General features: G+C 33.3%; 1 protein-coding gene across 7 annotated transcripts; it reads left to right on the top strand.

Moving 5' to 3' along the window:
- On the top strand, nucleotides 1-18,204 carry LOC110625196 (CSC1-like protein At1g69450). Of its 7 annotated transcripts, none has more exons than XM_021770796.2 (12): nucleotides 1-155; nucleotides 526-858; nucleotides 1,005-1,160; nucleotides 2,454-2,517; nucleotides 3,813-4,022; nucleotides 5,482-5,661; nucleotides 6,212-6,510; nucleotides 7,077-7,353; nucleotides 12,914-13,183; nucleotides 13,713-13,946; nucleotides 14,059-14,226; nucleotides 17,851-18,204. In XM_021770796.2, exons 2-11 carry the CDS (start codon nucleotides 578-580, stop codon nucleotides 14,218-14,220), a joined length of 2,133 nt encoding a protein of 710 aa, XP_021626488.1. In that variant the 5' UTR covers nucleotides 1-155; nucleotides 526-577; the 3' UTR covers nucleotides 14,221-14,226; nucleotides 17,851-18,204. The 7 variants fall into 7 exon arrangements, with proteins under 7 accessions (XP_021626488.1, XP_021626480.1, XP_021626474.1 ...); XM_021770788.2 differs by lacking the exon at nucleotides 17,851-18,204 and adding an exon at nucleotides 16,189-16,853; XM_021770782.2 differs by lacking the exon at nucleotides 17,851-18,204 and adding an exon at nucleotides 14,910-14,986.
- Nucleotides 18,205-22,158: the final 3,954 nt, after the last annotated feature.

The raw sequence follows: 22,158 nt of genomic DNA, 5'->3' as shown, positions 1-22,158 counted from the left end.
AATACACAAGCAATCAAAGCAATTGCAAGAAGCAAGCTCTTACTTCAGCACCAAATGCCAAAATCTGCATTCGCTGCCAAATTATGCTTATAAATTCTTTGATTTGCTCTGTGAAGCATTCGCAGCTTGTCTATAGCAAATCGAAACGACTTTAGGTTGATTCCTTCAACTCGCGACTCTCTCTGTCTCTGTATTTCTGACATTTTTGCATAATCTCTTGCTCTTGATTGCTGATTGCTTCATTAATTGCTTTCCTAGGGTTTCTTTCTATGTCAGTCTGTTTATTGAGCTTATAATTGGGGGAAAAATGTGTAAAATTACCTCTTATTTGGAATTTCTTTTTGTGGTTTTGTTTAATTGCTGCTGAGAGTATCTTCAGTTGTAACTTCCTGCACTTTCAATAAGTTTGTATCATGAAAGCTTTTGAGTGGTGTTGTACTCTAATTTTTATTATATCTTTTAGATATTTTAGTTAATCTTCTGTAGTTGCAAATAATGAAGTATTTCGCCTTGTGCTTGGTGCAGTTTAGGGGTTGATTGGTCAGCTTTCTTATGGTATTGAGAGTGCTTTCACAAAATGCTAGTCTCTGCTCTTCTAACATCTTTGGGAATAAATTCTGGTCTATGTGTTTTATTTTTCTTACTCTACTCCATTATAAGCAAGCAACCAAGTAATTATGAAGTTTATGTACCACGGTTGCTGGCTAAAGGGAATTCTAGAAGAAGAAGTCATTTCAACCTAGAAAGGCTAATACCTTCTACTGGTTGGATTAAAAGAGCATGGAAACGATCTGAAGAAGATATATTGTCGTCCTCAGGCTTGGACGCTCTGGTTTTTATGCGAATTATTTCCTTCAGGTAATTTTAATCCTTTTCTAAGCAGAATTTCCTTTGCCAACAATGAACAAGCAGAAGCAGCATTCGGGATTGACATTTTTATGGTATTTGTTTTCTCATTTCATCTGAACTCAATTTCATACTCGGCTTTTGTCTTAATACTGCAGTTTGAGAGTATTTTCATTTGCTGGGATAATAGGGGTCTTTGTTCTTCTTCCAGTGAACTGCATGGGAACTCAGCTTCATGAAATTGACTTCACAGATTTGTCAAATAATTCTTTGGATTTGTTTACCATTTCGAATGTAAATATCGGCTCCAAATGGTAATATTCACCTCCAATTCAATTTGTTCCAGAACAGTAATTCTGTTGAGTTTAGTATTCATTCATAAGAACATATTTGTTGCTATAGAACCTAGTACTTTTCTCTAAGTAAGTTTGGTCGACGCGTTGCTTATTTATGTTCTTTGGTTGTCATTTTCTATCCACTAATCCGCATTTGCTTTAGCCCCTAGTGATAATTTTTGTAAAAACAAAATTTAAGCTTCACATCTTTTATTTTGTGGCAATCCTAGGCAGAAACCTCAAATTTTGATAGTTGTCCATTACTCCTCAGAAATGGTCCCGTTTGTACATTAGTGCATGATTCAGTCATTTGTTCAATCCAGTTTTTATACAGTTCTAAGTGTTGTGTGAATATAGTTGAGAGTATAGAAATAATGAGAATTGATAATATTTTGAAAAAAGGGATAAGATAATTAAGAGCTTGAGAGCGAGAGAATTTAAGAACTAGGAGAATTAAAGAAATTGAGATAATTTCTTTTGATATGGCCAGGAAATAGGATTTTGGTTAGTATTTATAGGCAATTTTTAATATTTATTTTCTCAAACACCCTAACAATAATAATTGTTTTATGGTTGTTACAAAGTAAAATTTGCCATTTACAGTTTACTATTTTTTTATAAAACAATGTTACAATTTTCAAAATGGCAAAGTTATGAAGTGTAAATATTTCAAAAGGAAATTGAAATAGTTGTGATCATTGCACGCCTACTAGATGCCAGGTGGCGCATGTAAATTCTTTTTTCTTTGTTAAATTGGTAGGTTAGATTGGACCGAATTATCAGTTCTGGTCCAGTTCGTGGTTTGTTGGAAGGACCAAGACCGACTCTCCCTATCGGTAGTTCCAGTCCGTGTGGGGCCTATGAACTGATTAATGTTCCCAAGTCTGGGTTTGACCAATATGCAATGGTTCCACCCTAACATGGTCTTTGGCCTAGTCTACTCATCTATAATTTGTAACTGAAACTATCTTTTCTTCTGTTTTCTTTTTTGGTTGATTGTGTTAGAAAGTTCCACCTTTTCTTTATCATTCTCAAAGGAATCATTAGGTTTTAGGCTTTGTTTCTGCCAATCAATCAGAATTTAGGCATGCAGGCTATATGTTACAATTATCATTATTTTAGAATGAGGCATATGAGTTATAGAAAATGGCTCTTGAACTATATTAAAAATCATTTTTAAAAAAATGAGGTGATAAAATTTGAGCAAAGGAAGTCCAAGTGGATGACTGATGCTAATATGAAGAACTCATGTATTTTTGGCCGTTTTGGCAGGTTGTGGATTCACTTTTCTGCTGTGTATATCGTCACTATTTTCATTTGTTATCAACTTTATAATGTAAGTCAATTCTATGTTGTTACAATTCACTATGTATACTCGTTATCAGAATTCAGCTACCTCCAACTCCTTGTGCCTATCAGTAGGATTGCAAGTTTACCTTATATAGGTTTGGTGATACTTAAAGGGACAATGGCGAAAAAGATGAACCTTGAACTTTTCGCATTTTGATAGATATACCTAAATAAAAAATTTTAACTAATGTACCCTATGCTAACTGCTAAATTTATCTATAGCCTATCGGTAATTTGAATGGTTGAATGTAATGAAAATTACACATCATCATCCTAGTCAACATTTTAAATTAATCTTTTAATATAACCAAAAGAAATAATTGTAAAAAACTCCATACTTTACTATTTTCAATAATTATATCCTATTTTTTTTCTTGACAAATATATCCCAAAATCAGTTTTTCAATTTTTTTTTCCATTTGATTCGGTTTACTTATAACTCTAGATCACATATTTCTAAGAGTCGGTGACTGATTATCCAATACTTTTTGTGTCGGTAAGTGCAAGTCTTTTACATTGTTGCAGGTCATAAGTATTATAGCGAGATAACCTCGAGGAAATTAGAATATGATCGAAGCTATTTAAGAAATTAATCATATTTGCCATATCCACCCTGACAAGGTTGAAAGTCATCAATCAATATTTAACGGAAAATGACTAAGTTTAGTCTAACTTATAACTAAAATTTATCTTCAATTGGAGATAATTATGATTCTTAATTTTCTAGAGATAGCGTCACTATACGCTTATGATTTATAATGATACAAAAAATTGCACTTACTGATGCAAAAAATTGTCAAGAAATGAGTTATTAACTATTAGAAATGTGTCATTTGAAGTTATAAGTATATTGAATTGAATTGAAAAATCAAATCGAACCGAAAAACTGAATTGTTGAAACGGATAAAATTTGAGACTTTTTAACAATTATCTCTCTTAGGTTATATTAAAATATTAATTTAGAATGCAGAATTCTGACCAGGATGATGATGTGGTATTTTCGTCACATTTAACTATTCAAATAAACAATAGGGTATAGATAAATTTAGGCAGTTAGAAAATGGTATTTTAATAATTCTTTTTATTGTTTAGGATCTCTGTTAACACACAAAAGGTTTAGGCTTTTTCTGGCCATTATCCCCAAATTAAATGTATATTTTGGTGATAGATCTATTATTGTCATTGTGGAAAGGAATCTATATGCTGGAGCTAATTGCTTTTTTCTTTTAAACTTAGTAGGTGGATATATGAAATGGTGCTGATGCGATATTTGTTCTGCAGGAATATAAATATATATCTTCAGAAAGGATTGCTTATTTTTATTCATCCAAACCTCAGCCACATCAGTTCACCATCTTAGTTCGTGGTATCCCTGTTTCAGTTTGCAGCAGTGTTAGTGAAAGTGTTGAGACCTTCTTTACAGAGTTTCACCCTACAACTTATCTTTCCCATATGGTTGTTCATCGAACTAGTAAACTTCGGAATCTCATTGTATGTCCAGCACTTTTTTTGTCCTGTTTCCAAGGTTGTATTGCCTGATTTTTGTTTTAGACTAGTTTTATATATTTGAGCTACTGGGGAGGATCATGTGGTTGTTTCAGTAATCCCTACTTATGTATGTATTGCGTGACATCTAGATATGTCTAGAAAGGGAATGGTGGTGACATGCTTGTTAATTTGTAGAGGTATATGAAAAAGGGGCTTTAAGCCAATTTAAGAAAACCAGTAGCTGAAAAAGGTCACAACCCAATAATGACCACTGAACACCGTAGTTTTAAGAACTGGTTATTGGATTAGGAATGTGGAATCTGGTTTTTGGGGCCATTTTAGGATAATGATGCCTAGATAAAAGTCAGTACTCAATTTATGATCTAAATGTGTTTTTAAGAAAGAAAATCCGAAGACAGTCCTATTGCATGAAGTGGCTACTTTCATGTTTTGTGGCTTCAATGTGTTGCCAGAAAGATACACACATGAAAAGTATATGTGCGTCAAGGAAGAGAGAGAGAGAGAGAGAGAGAGAGAGAGAGAGAGAGAGAGATTACTAATGCAATTTAATTATTGAAATTCTCAACTTTTATCTTATCGTAATCACAACCTAAGGAATCTGAAATAGATGGATATTTGTTGTTGTGTAAGACTTCAGGATAAGAATTGTAATTCTCAATAATCAATTAAATATTTCAACTACAAGACCAACTTCTCACAAGTAGTCATCCTATAAAGTCACTCTAGTTTTATATACTTGAACAGCACTAAAGGGCTTCTCAGGGAATAATACTAAACTGAAATTGGAAATCAACCATGGGTGAATATACACAGGAAGCAGTGAGGCACCTGCCCCTGCTGCCCTCCAAGAGTTTCATTATAGGGATATATGATTTTTAGCATTGCCCCCACTTAAAAATAAAATTTTGCCCCAACTAGTTTATTAAACCCTCAATTATTATAGTTATAGTACTAACATTTATTTTTCTTTATTGGGTTTAATAAATTAATAGTTACTTTAGCCCGTTATTTATGTATACCCGCATAATATAGCCTATTTTACCTATATGTTTAGGCCATACTCAAATAAATTATTTGCCTCCCCTAAAATTAAATCTTGGATCTGCCCTTGAAATAAACTATTAAGCTTGTTCAGTTACTACTTCATTCTTTCATGGCAGTAGAAAAGTAGGTCTCAGGTTACCTAGTTCAAAATTTAATAATAATCGTCTTTCATTAGCATCTAGAAATAATAGTTGATATTTGAACCTGATAGCTCACCACCTTCTTTGTAGGAAACATGAAACATACCACAGGAGAAAAAATATTACACTATTTCATTTTGATAAATGCTTGTAGAATCTCAAAGTCAGTACTCTGTTAACATAAGAAACACAACTTTCCTAGATTGTCACTTAGTTTCCCCTTTGCCCCTTTTTCTCATCTTTTTTCTTTTGTGTAGAATGAAGCAAAGACATTGTCTAAAAGACTTCTTCACTTGCAATCAGAACCTTCTCAGCACACGTATAGACATATTGGATTATTTGGACAAAGGGTTGATCTTGTGGATCATTATGGAAAGAAATTAGTAGACATAGAGCAGAGTGTGAGGCTGGAGCAATCTAATGTATCATTGGCGGAAGTATGTGCTATTCTTTTCTAATCCTTCCAATAATCTTTACTTTTTTTTTTCCTTTTGTGTTCTGTAATCTATCTTTACATCTTGTTTGACAATTCATTGGCACTCCTGATTCCTGAAGGTGTTGGATCTTGTAAAGTTTTTATGTGCATTACATTCATCTCATTTACTAACATCTGATAGCCAGCAGGTTAAGCAATGCATTGACATGCATCTTAGGTAACTGAATCAATGCTTCAACATGTTCACAGTTCTGATAGAGGAAACTCATACGTGTGTCAGCGGCCTACTTCAAATGTATGGATAATTTTAGTGCCTTGCTCTTATGGTAGTTGCCATTGTGCACACTGGAAAGTGTTTATAGTTATACTAGCACATTTATCTCAGGAGATTCACAATGTGATATATGCATGGTAATGTTCACAATGCATATTTTTCTTGTTGCCCTCCATGAGTTGGTAATTTGGCATTTTGATTAAGTTCTTTAGATTTTCCACTTTTTGATATGTTATCTGCTGCATGGGATTAAACTAAATTGCTTCTCTGTGCAAAGGAAACTCGGGCTGCCTTTGTGTCCTTCAAATCTCGGTATGGTGCTGCCATTGCTTTCCACCTACCGCAATCAACCAACCCCACACAGTGGGTCACGGAGCAAGCCCCTGAACCTGATGATGTTTATTGGCCCTTTTTTTCTTCATCATTCATGCGGACATGGATTTCTAAGCTTGTGGTCATAGTTGCATGTATTCTCCTAACAATTTTATTCCTCATTCCTGTTGTAGTTGTGCAAGGTCTTACTAACCTTAGTCAGTTGGAGACTTGGCTTCCATTCTTGAAAAGCATTCTAACCATGTGAGTAACGATCTTAATTTATTAGTTCAATCTTCTGTATTATCTTCACTTCTTCAGCCTTATGCATTGTACTTTTTCTCTGAGAGTAATTAAAGTTGTCATTTTGCTAACTTTTTTGACATGCTCTGATATTCTCATGTGAGAACGGATGCCATATGGTACTGCTACTTATCAATGTGGGGTACCTTCAGTTCATTTGAGTTAAATAGTCATTTTAATGCATTCTCCATCAAAGTAGGAAGCCATAGTGAAATCCTTCAACCAGATTAACAATATTAGATGATGCATAACTGGAATGGCTTGAAAACAAATAGGAACAGCAGGGTTTCTTTTTAACTTTTTCTCCCCCTGGCTTTGGAGAGTGTTGTTCTTCTACACTTGTCATTAAGGCAATTCACATTTTGCAATATGATTTCACAGTGTTATCTATCATTTGGTAAAAATAACAACAGCATGGCAGCTTGTTAACAAATAAGAATCAAATACTTGTGTTTTGGAATTTTTTATTATATATTTTTCTACTTGTAATGATGTCTAATACTAAACTTGGCCTGTATTTCTTGCAGCACATTTTTTGGTCAAGTAATCACAGGATACCTTCCAAATCTAATTCTTCAGTTGTTTCTTAAGATTGTGCCTCCAATCATGGAGTTCCTTTCCTCCATTCAAGGATACATTTCTCACAGTGATATTGAGAAGAGTGCATGTAAGAAAGTACTTTGGTTCACAATATGGAACATCTTTTTTGCAACTGTGTTTTCTGGGTCAGTGTTATCCAAGGTTTCCATCTTTCTTGAACCCAAAAATATTCCTGCAAAGCTGGCTGTTGCTGTTCCTGCTCAGGTAAGAATATATAGCTCAAAATTAATTTGGAAATTTTCAATGAGAATTGAGATTTTAATTGCCTATTAGGTTTGCACCAGCTTGATGCTCCTTATTTTTTCTTTTAATATTTTGTTCATGTGGCATGAATTTGGATATGTTATCATGGACCTAATTATGACCAAGCCTAAAAAGTTCCATGTTGTATGGACCAGTATACATATCGTATTTTATGCCTATTGGGACAACATTATGAGAGTTTCGGGATTGGGAAACATACTGGAGTTAGGATTTGAGAGTTTTGTGTGATTGTATATTCCTCTTCATTATAGTGGAACTTTTATCTCATATCTTGCTCATAGATGTAAACCTTACAGTCGAACTATGTAATCTTGTGGCTATTAATCTCTCTCTAGTCTCTATACTGTAGTTGTGTGACAGTGTTGAGTGTATGCCTTAAATTTGTGTGCTGTCATAACAAATGCCCTCTTTGATACTGAAAGAAAGTGTTTGTTGTTGGATTCGAGTTTATCAGATTTGTTTGACATAGCTCCTGGTTTTTGTCACAAAATAAGGTATAAATTAAGAAAAGTAGTTAAAGGATGAGTGGCAAGTCTGTGAATAGTAGTAGCTGCGTATCAGTTGTTAAATGAGCAAGGAAGAGTCGGATGGTTGGTTGCTGAAGGCAGTTAGATTATTATAGAGTTACTGATAGTAACTAGAAGTTGGTTACTGGAAGTTACTGGATCTACTATATAAATTCAGTGATGTGATCTTTTAATTCATTTTAAATTTATCAAGAATAATGCTTTCTCTTCTCGTCTACCTAAACTCTTTCTTTCTATTCTTCTATTTCCTCTGTAGTTCTCTTTTCTGAAACCCTTGCATATTTTAAACCTTGAAGCTTCAAAATATGTGACTGGGAACTAAATAAATCTAAATGAGTTTATATTTGAACGTACTAATAAAGGAACCAAAACATACATAACTTGAAGGCCAAAGCAGTAAGTTTTTTCAAAATTTCCAGGAAATAATTCAGATACCAGGAGACTTAGTTCGTTTCTTTGTTACTGTGTTTATGAAACACATTTGGTGATATGAACTATGGGTTCATACTTCATACATGAAAGTTAATGATTGCCATAATTTTATACTATGAACAATGTGTTTGCTGATTATCCATTTCCTTATTGCTCTCTCTCTCTTTCTCTCTCTCTAATACAATCATCAATAAACAAGAAATCCCCAAATTTGCCTTCAAAATAGTATTATTTCATGTAGGTTTTAATCTTAAATTTCAAACTGAAGAATTTTGGAAGGAATTTTTTATTCTATTCCAATTGAATTGATCTTTATAAGGTTTGAGTATTTATACACAAAGAATCAACTTAAATTAGAAATATTTACAATAAAAATAAAATCCCTTAAATCAATCTTAATTAGGATCCCAAAGATTTGAATCCTCCTAATTAGAAACATTCTATGTTGGTCAACGCTCCCTCTCAGGTTGGTGCATAGATATCACACATGCTCAACTTTAAAATCAAGGTATGATAAGTTTTGTTGCTGAGCTCTTTAGTAAACACTTTAGCTAGTTGTTCATCGAAAGTCACATTATCTAATCTGAAGACGCCATTTATTAACTTCTTTTTAAGGAAATATTGATCAATCTCTATGTGTTTCATTCGGTCATGTTGAACCGGATTGTGAGTTATACTGATGGTAACTTTGTTGTCATAGTACAAGAGGAGTTTGTCCCTCTCTAATAATTTCAATTCCTCCAACAATCTCTGTAACCATAAAAGTTCACAAACACCTTGTGCCATCGCTCTATATTTCGCCTCAACACTTGATCGAGCAATAACACTTTACTTTTTGCTTGTCCAAGTGACAAGGTTTTCTCCCAGTATATTAACCACTAGTCGACCTTCTATGTAACGACCCGAAAACCGGACCGCTACCGGCGCTAGGATACGGATCGGTATAAGGCCGCCGGGACCCGTAGCAAGCCTAACATACATCCTGTATACCTGTTAAATCCCATACATGATCAAACATATACATAAAACATTAGACTTTTTTTTTCATTTACCAAGCTTAACCTGTGCATGCACAAACTCATAAACATAAAACCCCACACTGGAGCCCTCAACAAATACTCCAATTGGGTTACATATCATACAATACGCTTGGTTTACATAAAACATCCATAAAACATTTTTTTATAGATCATGTGCAAAAGGGATTAACATACACTAGGGCCAACCACAATTCTATCCTCAATACAATTCTTTACATTACACTGCATTACTATAATTTACAATACAATGTCTTTCTCATGTCCACAGCTAGCTATTACATAAAACATGACTTTACTCTTGTTGACTTTCTGATCTATCCCGTACCTGCAAACCTGGGGGATTAAGGGAATGGGGTGAGCTACTAGAGCCCAATGAGCAGAATAGTAAAAACATTTATTAAAATTCATGCTTTCATGAAATGCATCACATCACAGACAAATCACATTAAGGATGAACTTGTCACCAATAGCCCTCTACATTTTCATTAGTGCCAGAACGTGGAATGGGTCCTGTTCTTTCTCTTACATAACATATCATAACATTCCAAAGTGCCAGGGACGTAGAATGGGTCTTCCTGGACTTCCGTACCGTATCATCATCATATCATACCATGTCATTTCATACAAGGGCTAAAGGATCATCCAATGTTCATCCACATCAACAACATAATATGCAATGCACATATTCGTGAATTCTAATGCAAACAACCTAATATATATCATGACATTCGTGATGCATGAACATGCTTGAAATTTATTTGCTTTGAAACATAAGGAGTCATTCTACTCACCTCAGGCTAGCTCTGACAAGACACTGAAGCAGCTATCTCACTGCTGGGGTCTCCGGTTCCTCGGGTCCGAACCTACACAGGTGGACTCAAATGAGGGACCAAACATATATGAACATGACTCTAAACTATTCCCCAAAAACCCCCTAAAACACCTTAAAAAAATCATAGAAAACATGCAAAGGAAGGCTGAACAGGGCACCTTCGGCGGCCGAACCCTCCTCCAGATCCGAAAGTCATGCACTTTCGGCGGCCGAAAGTTCTCTCCAGATCCGAAACTCGTGCATGTTCGGCGGCCGAAACTCCCTTCCAGAGCCGAAAGTCCAACTTTTGGGGGCAGGGTTCGGCAGCCGAAAGCTTGCCTCCACAGGCAGGTTCGGCGGCCGAAAGTCCTTCGGCGGCCGAAAGTCCTTCGGCTGCCGAACCTGAGTTCTTCCAAAGGGTAGAACTCAGCCTCCTCATGCACATTTTGCCTCCCAAACCATTCAAACATGCATTTAGCTATTCTACAACATGCATACTCAAGCAAATAAGCATATAGGGGTCTCAAACTATCCTAAACCCCAACACAAACAACACACATTATCCACAAACTCAACATTAACCTAAACATGCATTTCTACCCCATAACCCCTCAAAACTTGTTTAAAACATTCTAGAAAGGTCGGATCTAAGCTTACCTCTTGAAGATCGAGAGGAGAGACGATCCTAACTTGGAGATGGGAGAAATCTAGCTCCTTGGACCTCCAAGCTCCAAAACTTGCTCTTAGCTTCAAAAATCTTCAAAACCAAGTTAAAACTTGTTAAAACTTGAAAGATTTGGGGAAAATCATTAAAACCAACCATGGGAGGGCATGGACTCACCGTTGGCCGAAAATAGGGGAGAAAGCTCGCCCATTTTCGGCCATGGATCCTTTTATAGATGGCTGGCCAGGCCACCTTCGGAAGTCGAAAGTGATTCCAAAACTCATGCATGTTCGGCGGCCGAACATGAGGTTCGGCGGCCGAACCTGGATTTCCCTCAATGGTCTTTTTCATTCAAAACTCAATTTCTTTCTTACTTAAAACCATAAAATACATGAAAACATTTTATAAAAACATGTTTTTACCCTTCTAGAGGTTTCCGACATCCGAGATTTCACCGGACGGTAGGAATTCCGATACCGGAGTCTAGCCGGGTATTACATTCTATCATCAAGGATATAGCCCAATTTGCATCTATGAATGAATGTATGCAGAGATGATCGTATTTAGAGAATAGGAGATCTTTTCCAGGAGCAGACTTTAAATATCGCAAAATTGTGAAAAACAGTTTGCATGTGAAACTCACAAGGGTCATGCATAAATTGACTGACTAAGTTGACTGTATATGCTATGTCTGATCGAATATGCGAAAGAAAAATCAGTGTGTCTACCAACCTCTGATATTTGGTCATATCCACTGATTTATCAATCCCTACTTGTAATTTGATGTACCAATATCAGCATCCTCATTTATAGTATCAATACAACGAAGTATCTTAACATATATTTCTATACCAGGTATACCACTAATTTGATACAAGTAATTAAACATACTAGATACATCATCTTTACCCCATATTTCCATACATTCAAAATTTAAGGATCCATCCACAATTGTAGGCTTTCTAAAACTAATTGTCTCTATAAATTCATTATTCTCGAATAATCCAATTGCACGAGCAATTTTACCGACCAATTGATTAAAACTTATCCGTTTACCCATTGGAATAATCTTTAAAAAACCTCCATCATAATCGTAACCATTACAACTATTTATAATATTATCATCCCAATGAATATTAGCATATGCAGGAACTGTTATTTCTCCGATAAAAAAAATAAAATAATAAATAATTTGATCTCAATTTACTATATACATAAAAAAAATAAAAATTTAGAATATAAAATATTTAAAACTTACATGCGTTTCTTTTTTTGTAGTCGAATCGATAAGAGTAGATATAATAATTTTGTGAAATTTGTAGAGGGGAATAAATAGTTTATAGAACGCAATTTGTTGAGATATAATACAGATTTTGAGTAATTTATAGAGTAGTGGGTGGGGTAATTTATAGAGAGATCAAAAAGGGGCAGGCTAAAGTGATGTATAGAGTGGTGGGTGGAATAATTTATATGGAGGTGGGGGCGAATTAGCCGTTGGCTAGTTTTGTTTCTGTTTATTTTTAGCATGGATGAATTGAATTCAGGTGACAAGCTTTTTGATATTGTTGTTGCTTGACCTACATTGCAGGATGTTAAAGATTCATTGGCTGTTATTAATATTATCTTCATTTCTATGCTAATTCACAAACACTTGTGCATTATTTAAGCAGGATAAATTTTTTAAGAAGTAAACAATAAGCAAAAATGAAAGTATTTTATCAATTGCATTCATACAACTAGGTAATGGGCTAACAATAGAGTTTTTGAATCCTAAACAGATCTCAGGTGCAGATATCCTGGATATAGTTACAATTTGTTCATAGATCTGATGTGGCTTGCATGGGAAAATTCTATATTCAAAGTGGAAATTTTCTTCTGAATTTCAAAGTACCAGCTTTGATGCCATTTATTTATTTATTTTTTTGTCCTTTTTGAAGAAAGTTCTACAAACCTTTGCGTTTACAATACAACTTACTATGAAATTAGTTTATCATATTTATTTTGTGACAAATTATTCTGTCTGTAGGCATCATTTTTCATTGCTTATGTCGTGACATCTGGATGGACAAGCATTTCTTCAGAACTCTTTCGCATAATCCCCCTTATTTTTTCTCTAGTAACAAGATGTTGTAAAAATACAGATGAACTTGAAGTTCCATCTCTTCCTTATCACAGGGACATCCCGAAAATTCTTTTCTTTGGACTTCTTGGTATTACATATTTCTTCCTAGCTCCACTAATTTTGCCCTTCCTCCTGGCGTACCTCTGTCTTGCATACATCATCTTCAGTAATCAGGTTAGGATCTCTGCAAAAATTTTCCTTTGTTTGGTTACTATTTATAATTTCACACATGGAAAGTTAATTTTAAAAGGGATAAAATTGCATTAGTTGCATAGATTTATCCATCCGCTAAATGCAATATTGATATTGCAGTCAACTTTTCTTTGTATATTGGTAAAGGTAATTGTACAATCATGGAAGTGCACTTTGACAGAATCCACAAGTAATAATGTGCGGTGGTCTCAGTTCATTCCTGCTTGTAACAGATGTGGGAAAGTGGTAATATTCTACTGAATATGGGAATGTGTGCAATCATGTTCTTATGTTAGCTATTGAGTAAGATCCTCTTTCAGTTTGCATAACGATAATTTTTCCTGATCACCAACTTTAGGTCACTAAAGAGATTACCCCTTCATCATTGCTCTGCATAACTTTAGTTGTAAAGATTTTTTTATTGGATTATTATTATTTTTTATTTGTTTATAATGCCTAGACCTGTACAAAATTTCTACCGACTTGACTCTTTGCAATTTGTATGACACAGTTCATTAATGTATACATGCCTAAGTATGAGACGGCAGGGAAGTTTTGGCCTATTGTGCATAATTCAATGATATTCTCTCTGGTACTCATGCATGCGATTGCAATTGGAATCTTTACATTAAAGAAGCTATCTATTGCATCAACTTTACTTTTTCCGCTTCCAGTCCTCACGTTGCTCTTCAATGCGTACTGCCGAAAACGCTTTCTACCCATTTTTATTGCTTACCCTGCTGAGGTATGTTCGTATCCCATTCTTTTCCACCCTATGCCCAAGTGGATAATTTTCTTCACTGTGTTGGCTTTAGAGTTCCTATTACTTGTTGACTGAGCTGGGTTTATGTTCTTAGGTTTTAATAAAAAAGGATAAGGAAGAGGCCAGTGTCCCTGCAATGGCTGAATTTTATGATAAATTGGTCACTGCCTATCGAGATCCGGCTCTAATGCCAATTCAGTACTCTGTGAACTCCGAAAGTCTTAACCGTCCCCTTATGTCATCTGCTGATTTTTAATCAAAGGTATGACTACATTTATATTGTATTGACCTACTGGTAATGGCAGTTTCTATTATCTACTGTCATTTTTATCAGCAATGACCTTTTTCTGCTATGAGTTGGTGTCCCAATGAAAAGCATTTTCCATGCACATTCGTACTTGCGTGTATGTACATGTATGTCCAGTGGGGGTGGTTCTTTATTTTCCTTTTTCAATTTAGAAATGTACATTTGTTTGTAAGTTAACCGAGACATTGATGTGTACAAGCATGTATCAGCCCCATTTTTGTAAGCATGTTACTTGACACATGAACTGATCTTCATGTATCCCTCTCCAGAATAAACATTTGGTCAATGCTGTTGTGTATTGCCTTTAAGATTGCTTTATCTTTTAGGAAAAACGTGGGGCTCCACTTGAAGGTGGAATTAAAATGGTGCTATTACGCGGCAATAAATTGTATTCTTAGAATGTTTTCCTGTTTTGATTACCCATGGGTTTTTCCTGTGCATCTTTTGATTGGAAGTCATCATCTTATTTAATTCCAAGCGGTGATTGATTTTTGCCCTATTTTCTAAAGAAAGCAATCTCAGGATTTTTTTTTTCTCTTTAATTTGGCAACATATTTCAACGAAGACTAAAACCATAAAGAAAAACTGAACTATTGTGCTTTTGACCCTTTTTTTTTTTCTTCAATTTGACGCCATAGGTAATCCATATGAGATGATTTTATGAATTCACTGGTTGAGCCGCTGGGAACTAAGGTGACGTGATGGTTAAAAGCCCCAAAATAAGAGAGAAAAAATCCATAACTCACTGTTTTGAGAATGCTCCACCGCTCCCTCACCATTCTCTCACACACTGATTCACACGTTCTTCTATCCTCTTTCCTTCTCTCTGTATTGTTCCGATAATATCTGCCTAGTGAGTTAAAGTGGCTCATATTAGAAAAATTACTTGACACCTAAAGGCCTGGCAAGGGAGGGATTGCATCGCCAGTAATTACTGCTTCGTTTCCTTTGGTAGATATTTATAGTTGAGGGCCATGGGGCAACGTTTCCGCTATATGGTATGGTAATTTGAGTTGGGGATAATTTTTATTGTGGGGGGCGGAGGCATTATTGTAATTTAGGTACTTGGATGCTGACTATACAAGGGCAACCCTAGTATGTTGTTATGTGGATTTTTATCATAGTAAAAGTATTGGAATGGCTTTATGGATGTAGACGCATTGCCGAACCATATAAAATTTGTGTGCTCCTCTTGATTGTTTCTTTTTCACTTGTTCGTGTATGCACCACAGATTTTTCAATACCGCCTCCCAGCAACTTCCATATCCTCAATCCCAAATCCTTCTCGTGATTATTCTCCTCCCAAGACTTGCCCGTTACCTGATTCATCATCCATAGCTCTCTTAATACAAACAACTTCCCTTTGGCCTCTGCCCTTTCCACATCATTGCCATGGCTATGGAGGAAGCCAGAGTCTTTGCTACACAAAAAAGGATTGCAAGAACAGAGGATATATGTTAAGAGGCACTTAGAGTGATGATGTATGGAGGTGGAGAACAGAAGAGGTGCATATTTGCCTCCTGGTCCATGTCAAACCCCTCCCCAAACAATCATATGCTCTGTTTATCCCCCTCTTTCTTCAACTGGAAAAGAGGACATAAAATACCATAAAAATGCAAAACTTATCCAATATTTTGTTCAATGATAGATTACATCCATATCATTAAACGTTGCCAAGTCATGCTTAAATATGCTCATGAGAGGTAATTAATCTGTTTGGTTAGTGCTCCAAATAGAATTTTAACAAATTTTAAATAGGAATGGAGAAAATTCAAGAGACAACACGGTCAACACAATGTGCTACTTAGCTTCAAACTTCTTCTCCCAGTCATTGAGGACACCCATTGCCTTCTTGGTGAGGTCCTCCAAAGGAGAGTTATCTTCAGCATTCTTGCTTATCTTGGCTAGTCCTTGCAGGAGAATGGCATATGAGCTGCTGGCCCATAGGACTTGTTGGTGGTAACATCGAAAATCCGACCCTTAGTTGATATGAATATAGACCGATTTATTGGATGAGTTGATTGGCTATGGGTCCGTCTCATTGATGGTTCTATTGTATTTGATTAGTTGATATGTGAATTCCATGGAGGGTGTAATCTGGCTTGAGGATTGCAGATAGAGAAACAGAGGGGAATGCAATTGCTGGAGATTAGATTAGAGTGACTTCAAATATTTTCAATGAAGTTGCTGAATTTCTATTTTGTTGGTTCGGCAAAGAAAAGGAGAAGATTAGGAAAAACTGAGAGCTTCTTGCCACGATCTGCAGACTGGGGAGAGAAGCTGCTAAACACAACATTAGGAGAAGGAGTGAGTGTGATTTTTTTTGAGAAATAGAATGAAATGGTGAGTTTGAAGAAGGATATGCTAACCTCCACGCAGACTGCTTTTCAGATGGCTTAGGGCTCAACCAGTTGCATATTAAAATTGTCTCCAATTGATTAGTTCATGTATCAAATTTTCACGAGTGAAATACTAAGATTTTTTATGGTATTAGGCCTTTGAAATATTTTGAAATTCCCTATCTGAATTGATAAATATTTCTTTTGCTACATTAAAAATAACACATTTGTGGACAGCTTTCATAGAGAGTCTTCTTTCTATAAATTTATTCAAGGCATTTTAGTATGCTGATGTGATGTCCATCTGTGTATTGACTTATTTATTTTAAGTTCATTCCATTCTTTTATATATCCCAATCACTCCCAAGTCCTAATGGATTAACTATAGAATTCAGGATAAACTTCAAAAGCATGGTTCTTTAGTGCATATATGATTAAGAGTACATTATGTTCTGAGAAAAAGACTGCACTTCTAGCTCTGTTATCATGTTATAGTGAGATCAACAACCTATATCCTCTAATAGGCTGGAAAATTAAGATGAAAAATACTGATCCATATCACCTTGAAGCCCCTTCAAGTTTTGATAGTCTGTTTTCTAATGCGGCTATATACCTAGAAATAATAGTTATTTGGCAAGTATAGTTAGGGATGTATATAAACTGAACTGAGCTGAATTTTAAAGAGTTCATACTCGACTCATCAAAATTTACAAGCTTAATCTTGATTCATTTAGAAAGCAAATCAAATATCAAGAAGCTCAAACTTGGATTATTTGAAAAATGAGCCCTAGCCAAGCTGAGATTTTATTATGCGGAGCCTTGAATAGCCATTCATCCTTGAGTAGCCTAATTAACATTTGGGTTTAAGGTTATGAAGTCCAAACTACCTAGTTTGATTAGGTTTAAGATAATAGTTTAAAACTGAAGTATATTTGTTAAATGAGCAAGTTTATGGGTCCGTTCTGAGTTGGCTCGTAAACCTATATTAAACAAGCTTGTTCATTAACTTTTACGAGTTGAATATCAATAAATTCAAACACGGTTCATTTATTAAACAAGTATAAATGTTATGCTCAAATTCAGATTATTTAAAAAAACAAACTAATCTAAGCCAAGCATCAAAGTAAGTCGCAAGTCTAGCTGCACCAATGTAATGAATATTAATGATCATCCTATTCACTATAGCATTTAGTTCAATATCACTAATTGAGCACTTGATGTCATTTGTGATCCCTTTTAGATTCGATTCTTTTGGATGGATAGAGCAACGGGTAGTGGGAGGATTGCCAAAGTGATTGATTTGTTGATATTTCTATCTCGCACGCACACATGCACTCGCAAAAGAAACACATCAGACCAACATTGTTAGAGCACATTTAGGAGATGGTAATGATGATGGTGATTGTCCTTGGTACTAATGGAGGGTGGGAGTTTGAATTTCCAATTGATTTTGTGCATTAGTAGTAATGGTGAATGGTGATTGTGAAATGTTATGAAGTTGAAGTACTGCCCAATATAATCACAATGGCAAAACTTAGAGTTTGTGATGTAATAATGAAAACGGTGAATGTAACAAATTCTTTATATTATCTCTAAGAGGTGAGATGTGATGATAAAAGTCTTTTTTTTCTTAATTAGAGGTTTTAAGTTTAAATCATGAGTATAAAACATTTTTAAATTCTATGAAAATTCTTTGCCATTTATTTGATAGAAATCTGAATTAGTCGAACGTGCATATATATATATATATATATAAAATCTTGGATCTTGTAATTTTTAGCCGGATTTCAATGGCACAAATATAGGTGAGCATTTGATCGGTTCAATTCAAAATCGAATCGAACTGAATAAATAAAAAATTAAAATTATGGTATTTATAAAAATCGAATCTAACCGATTTTGATCAAAAATCAAATTGAACTGAACTGATTTGATTCAATTCGATTCAGTTCAGCTTGATCGGTTTGAATTTTTAATAATTTTTTATTTTTTATATTTTATTTTTAATATTTTAAAATTTAATTGAAATATTTTAATCTTAATATAATCTAATTTCTCTATATTATTAAAAATAATATATTATTATCACTAATCGGTTCAAATTTTTTTGATTTTTTTCTGATTAAAATTGAACCGAATCGAAATGAAATAATCGAAAATTTTAAAATTAAAAACTGAATCGAACCGAATCAAAATGAATAAAAAACTAAACTAAAATTTTAAATTAATTTGGTTCAACAGTTTACCGGTTAAAATTCGAGATCTCCATTCGAGATCTCCATTAATATTCATATAAGTTGGAACTGTCGATACATGTGGAGCACTGAGCTCCCTCATATTTTTGCCCTTCCATTAATTTCAGTTGTTTGGATACAATTGTGAAGTTATTTGCCAGGTTGTTGTTTGGATGCAATCAAATCTGAGTTTACAGGTGAGTTATATATGCTTTTAATCTATTTTGAACTTTGTTAATAGTTGAGTTTTTAACTAATCAAAACTGTATTCAAAACTAACAAAAAGTATGGTTTAAAAAAAAATATATGAACAAATCTATTGATTTTAATTATGAAGGATTAAAATAGGTGACTTTATTTTATGTATATGAAATTTGATGAACACAAGCTAGTAAATTAATAAAATAAAAATATTTAAATAAAACGGTGCAGTTTTGGTATATTTTTCATTTGGTTTAATCTCGTGTGGGTAAATTATTTTCTTTACATATTATTTTCAGAAGTTAATTGGGAGATTTACAATTTAGTTTCTGGATATTACCATTATTAACAAGTCAGTTCCTGTATTTTTAGAAATCTATTAAAATGTCTTTATATTTTATCTTCGTCAACGAAATAGTCATTCCGTCTATTTTTGCCGTTAAAAATATAGTAAAAGACTAAATTACTCCATTATTTTTCTTAAGGACGTTTTCATAGATCTGAGAAAAGATAGAGATTATTTCGTTGATAAAAAGAAAACAATAAAGACGTTTTAATATATTTCTAAAAATATAGGGAGGGATTATTTCGTTGACATAAAAAAACGATAAGGATGTTTTAATATATATGAGAAAAGATAGGGACTATTTCATTGACGGAAAAAAATGATAAGAACGTTTTAATAGATATAAAAAAAATAAAAATATTTTAATAGATTTTCAAAAATGTAAGGACTAATTTATTAATAATTGCAATATATAAGGACTAAATAAATAGTTTTATTTGAGAATAAAATTGGATTTTAAAAATTTTCTCTCTCCTCCTTTATCTAATTTTAACAGAAAATAGGATAGAATGACTATTTTGTTGATGAAAATAAAATATAAGTACGTTTTAATAGGTTTTTAAAAATACAGAAACTGACTTATTAATAATGGCAATACCCAGAAACTAAATTGTAAATCTCCCAATACCCAAAAACTAAATTGTAAATCTCCCAAGTTAATTTGGTACTATAAATTAAATAAAAAAAATTTTTTTAGAAAAATTTTACTTCTTTAGTCAATTTACTATAATTAAATAAGATATTAATTTATTCTTATAATATCATATATATCCTTAGCTCGACTTGATTTTACAGTGCAAAAACGTTAATTTTAGGGTCAATTAAACAATAGTCTACTTCAAAAGAAACAAAACATCACTATCTATGCAATTGCATAATGATGAGCAAAAGAAATTAGAAGTTCTGATAGCTAATGGAGCATATACTTGACTTATCTAAACAAAGAAAAATACTTCATCTTCACTCGGTGTTGTTACATCAATTGGTATAAGATAACTATGTTTAATATAAAATTTGGGCAATTCTCCTTTTATAAGATGTATTTTGAAGTAGAGAGATTCAATTAAAACAGATTCAAAGCAAGAAAGCAAAGTAGGAGATGGCCAGTTTGGTGATTTATGTTAGCTGCATCATGCAGCTGCTGGGGATATTGACGATCAACTCCATGACAACAAGACAGGCCTTGCAGGAACAAAGGATCAGAAATGTAAGGTACTTGACGTTCTAAGCCTGATATATCATGGGTGAGCAGTATTCGGTTCAAATCAAAAAAATCAACTGAATCGAATCGATTTGAAAATTTAGTTCGATTTTTTATACATTTTGGTTCGATTCGATTCGGTTTTTAATTTCAAAAATTTTAGTTATTTCGGTTCGGTTCGATTTTAATCAGAAAAAAATCGAAAAAACCGAACCGAACCGATTAGTGATAATAATATGTTTTTTCAATAATATAGAGAAATTAAATCATACTAAAATTAAAATATTTTAATTAAATTTTAAATATTAAAAATAAAGTGTAAAAAATAAAAAAATTATTAAAAATCGAAACCAATCAAACCGAACCGAATCGAACCGAATCAGACCGGTTCGGTTCGATTCGGTTTCTGACCAAAATCGGTTCGGTTCGATTTTCATAAACACTAAAATTTCAGTTTTCGGTTTATTCGGTTTGATTCGATTTTGAACTGAACTGACCGAATGCTCACCCCTACCTGATACTCACAACAACTGCACCTCTGTTATTTTTTGCATCCAACGCGACCTGGAAGCTAAGGCTTGAAAACTTTGGAGACTTTTTAATAAAAATAAGTAATCATTCGGTCGGTTCAGTTTAAAATCGAATCGAACTGAATAAATTAAAAATTAAAATTATAGTATTTATAAAAATCAAATCGAACTGATTTTTATCAGAAACTGAATCGAACTGAACCGGTTTGATTCAATTCGATTTGAATTTTTAATAATTTTTTTTATTTTTTACACTTTAATTTTAGTATTTTAAAATTTAATTGAAATATTTTAATGTTAATATGATCTAATATCTATATTATTAAAAATAATATACTATTATCACTAATCGGTTCGATTTAATTTTTTTTTATTTATTAAAATCAAATCGAACTGAAATAATTGAAATTTTTAAAATTAAAAATCAAATTGAAATAACTGAATTTTCAAATTAATTCGATTCGCTCGATTTTTTTAATTTAAACTGAATATTGGTCATCCGTGTATTTAATAAAAATAAAAATAAAATTTAAAAATATCATATAATTTTAAATAAAATAATTTCTAAAAAATGAGTATCAACCATTTTCCAATTTTCTAGATTGAAATTAAGAGGTGTTTGAATTAGAGATGAGGAAGAATAATGCTCCGTACCATTAATCTGCTGTTATTCAATTGATAGATCCCATGAACTACTGTATTTAGAAAAATTATTATTCGCAACCGGTTGCTGTTGTTTCAATCTGAAAAAATCACTTTACCCCTTTGTTGTTAAGCCTATATATTTCTATATCATATGTGTTATATAAAAGTAACATTCTTATCTTCTTTTTATTACTTTTTAATTTTTTTATTTATTTTAACCATGAAATAAATATAATTAATAAGTAAAAATTATATATGTATTTAAAAAATAAATTAAATTATTTGATAAATTATTTATTTAAATAATAAAATTCCTTGTTCTATTAGGATTTAATCACAAAATTAAAATTCTATGTGATCTATTTGATCTTTTTTCTAAATTTATTTTTGA

The sequence above is a fragment of the Manihot esculenta genome, chromosome 1 (assembly GCF_001659605.2).
Source record: "Manihot esculenta cultivar AM560-2 chromosome 1, M.esculenta_v8, whole genome shotgun sequence".
Taxonomy (NCBI): Eukaryota; Viridiplantae; Streptophyta; class Magnoliopsida; order Malpighiales; family Euphorbiaceae; genus Manihot; species Manihot esculenta.
The sequence above is the reverse complement of the archived record's forward strand: the minus strand, read 5'-3'. Positions and strand labels throughout refer to the sequence as shown.

Bases quoted from the DNA above. Each gene is read 5' to 3' on its own strand.
- LOC110625196 (XM_021770796.2), top strand. From the start codon at position 578: ATGCTAGTCTCTGCTCTTCTAACATCTTTGGGAATAAATTCTGGTCTA. The intron at 6,511-7,076 runs GTGAGTAACGAT...TATTTCTTGCAG, and splicing joins TTGAAAAGCATTCTAACCAT to CACATTTTTTGGTCAAGTAA. The intron at 7,354-12,913 runs GTAAGAATATAT...TTCTGTCTGTAG, and splicing joins CTGTTGCTGTTCCTGCTCAG to GCATCATTTTTCATTGCTTA.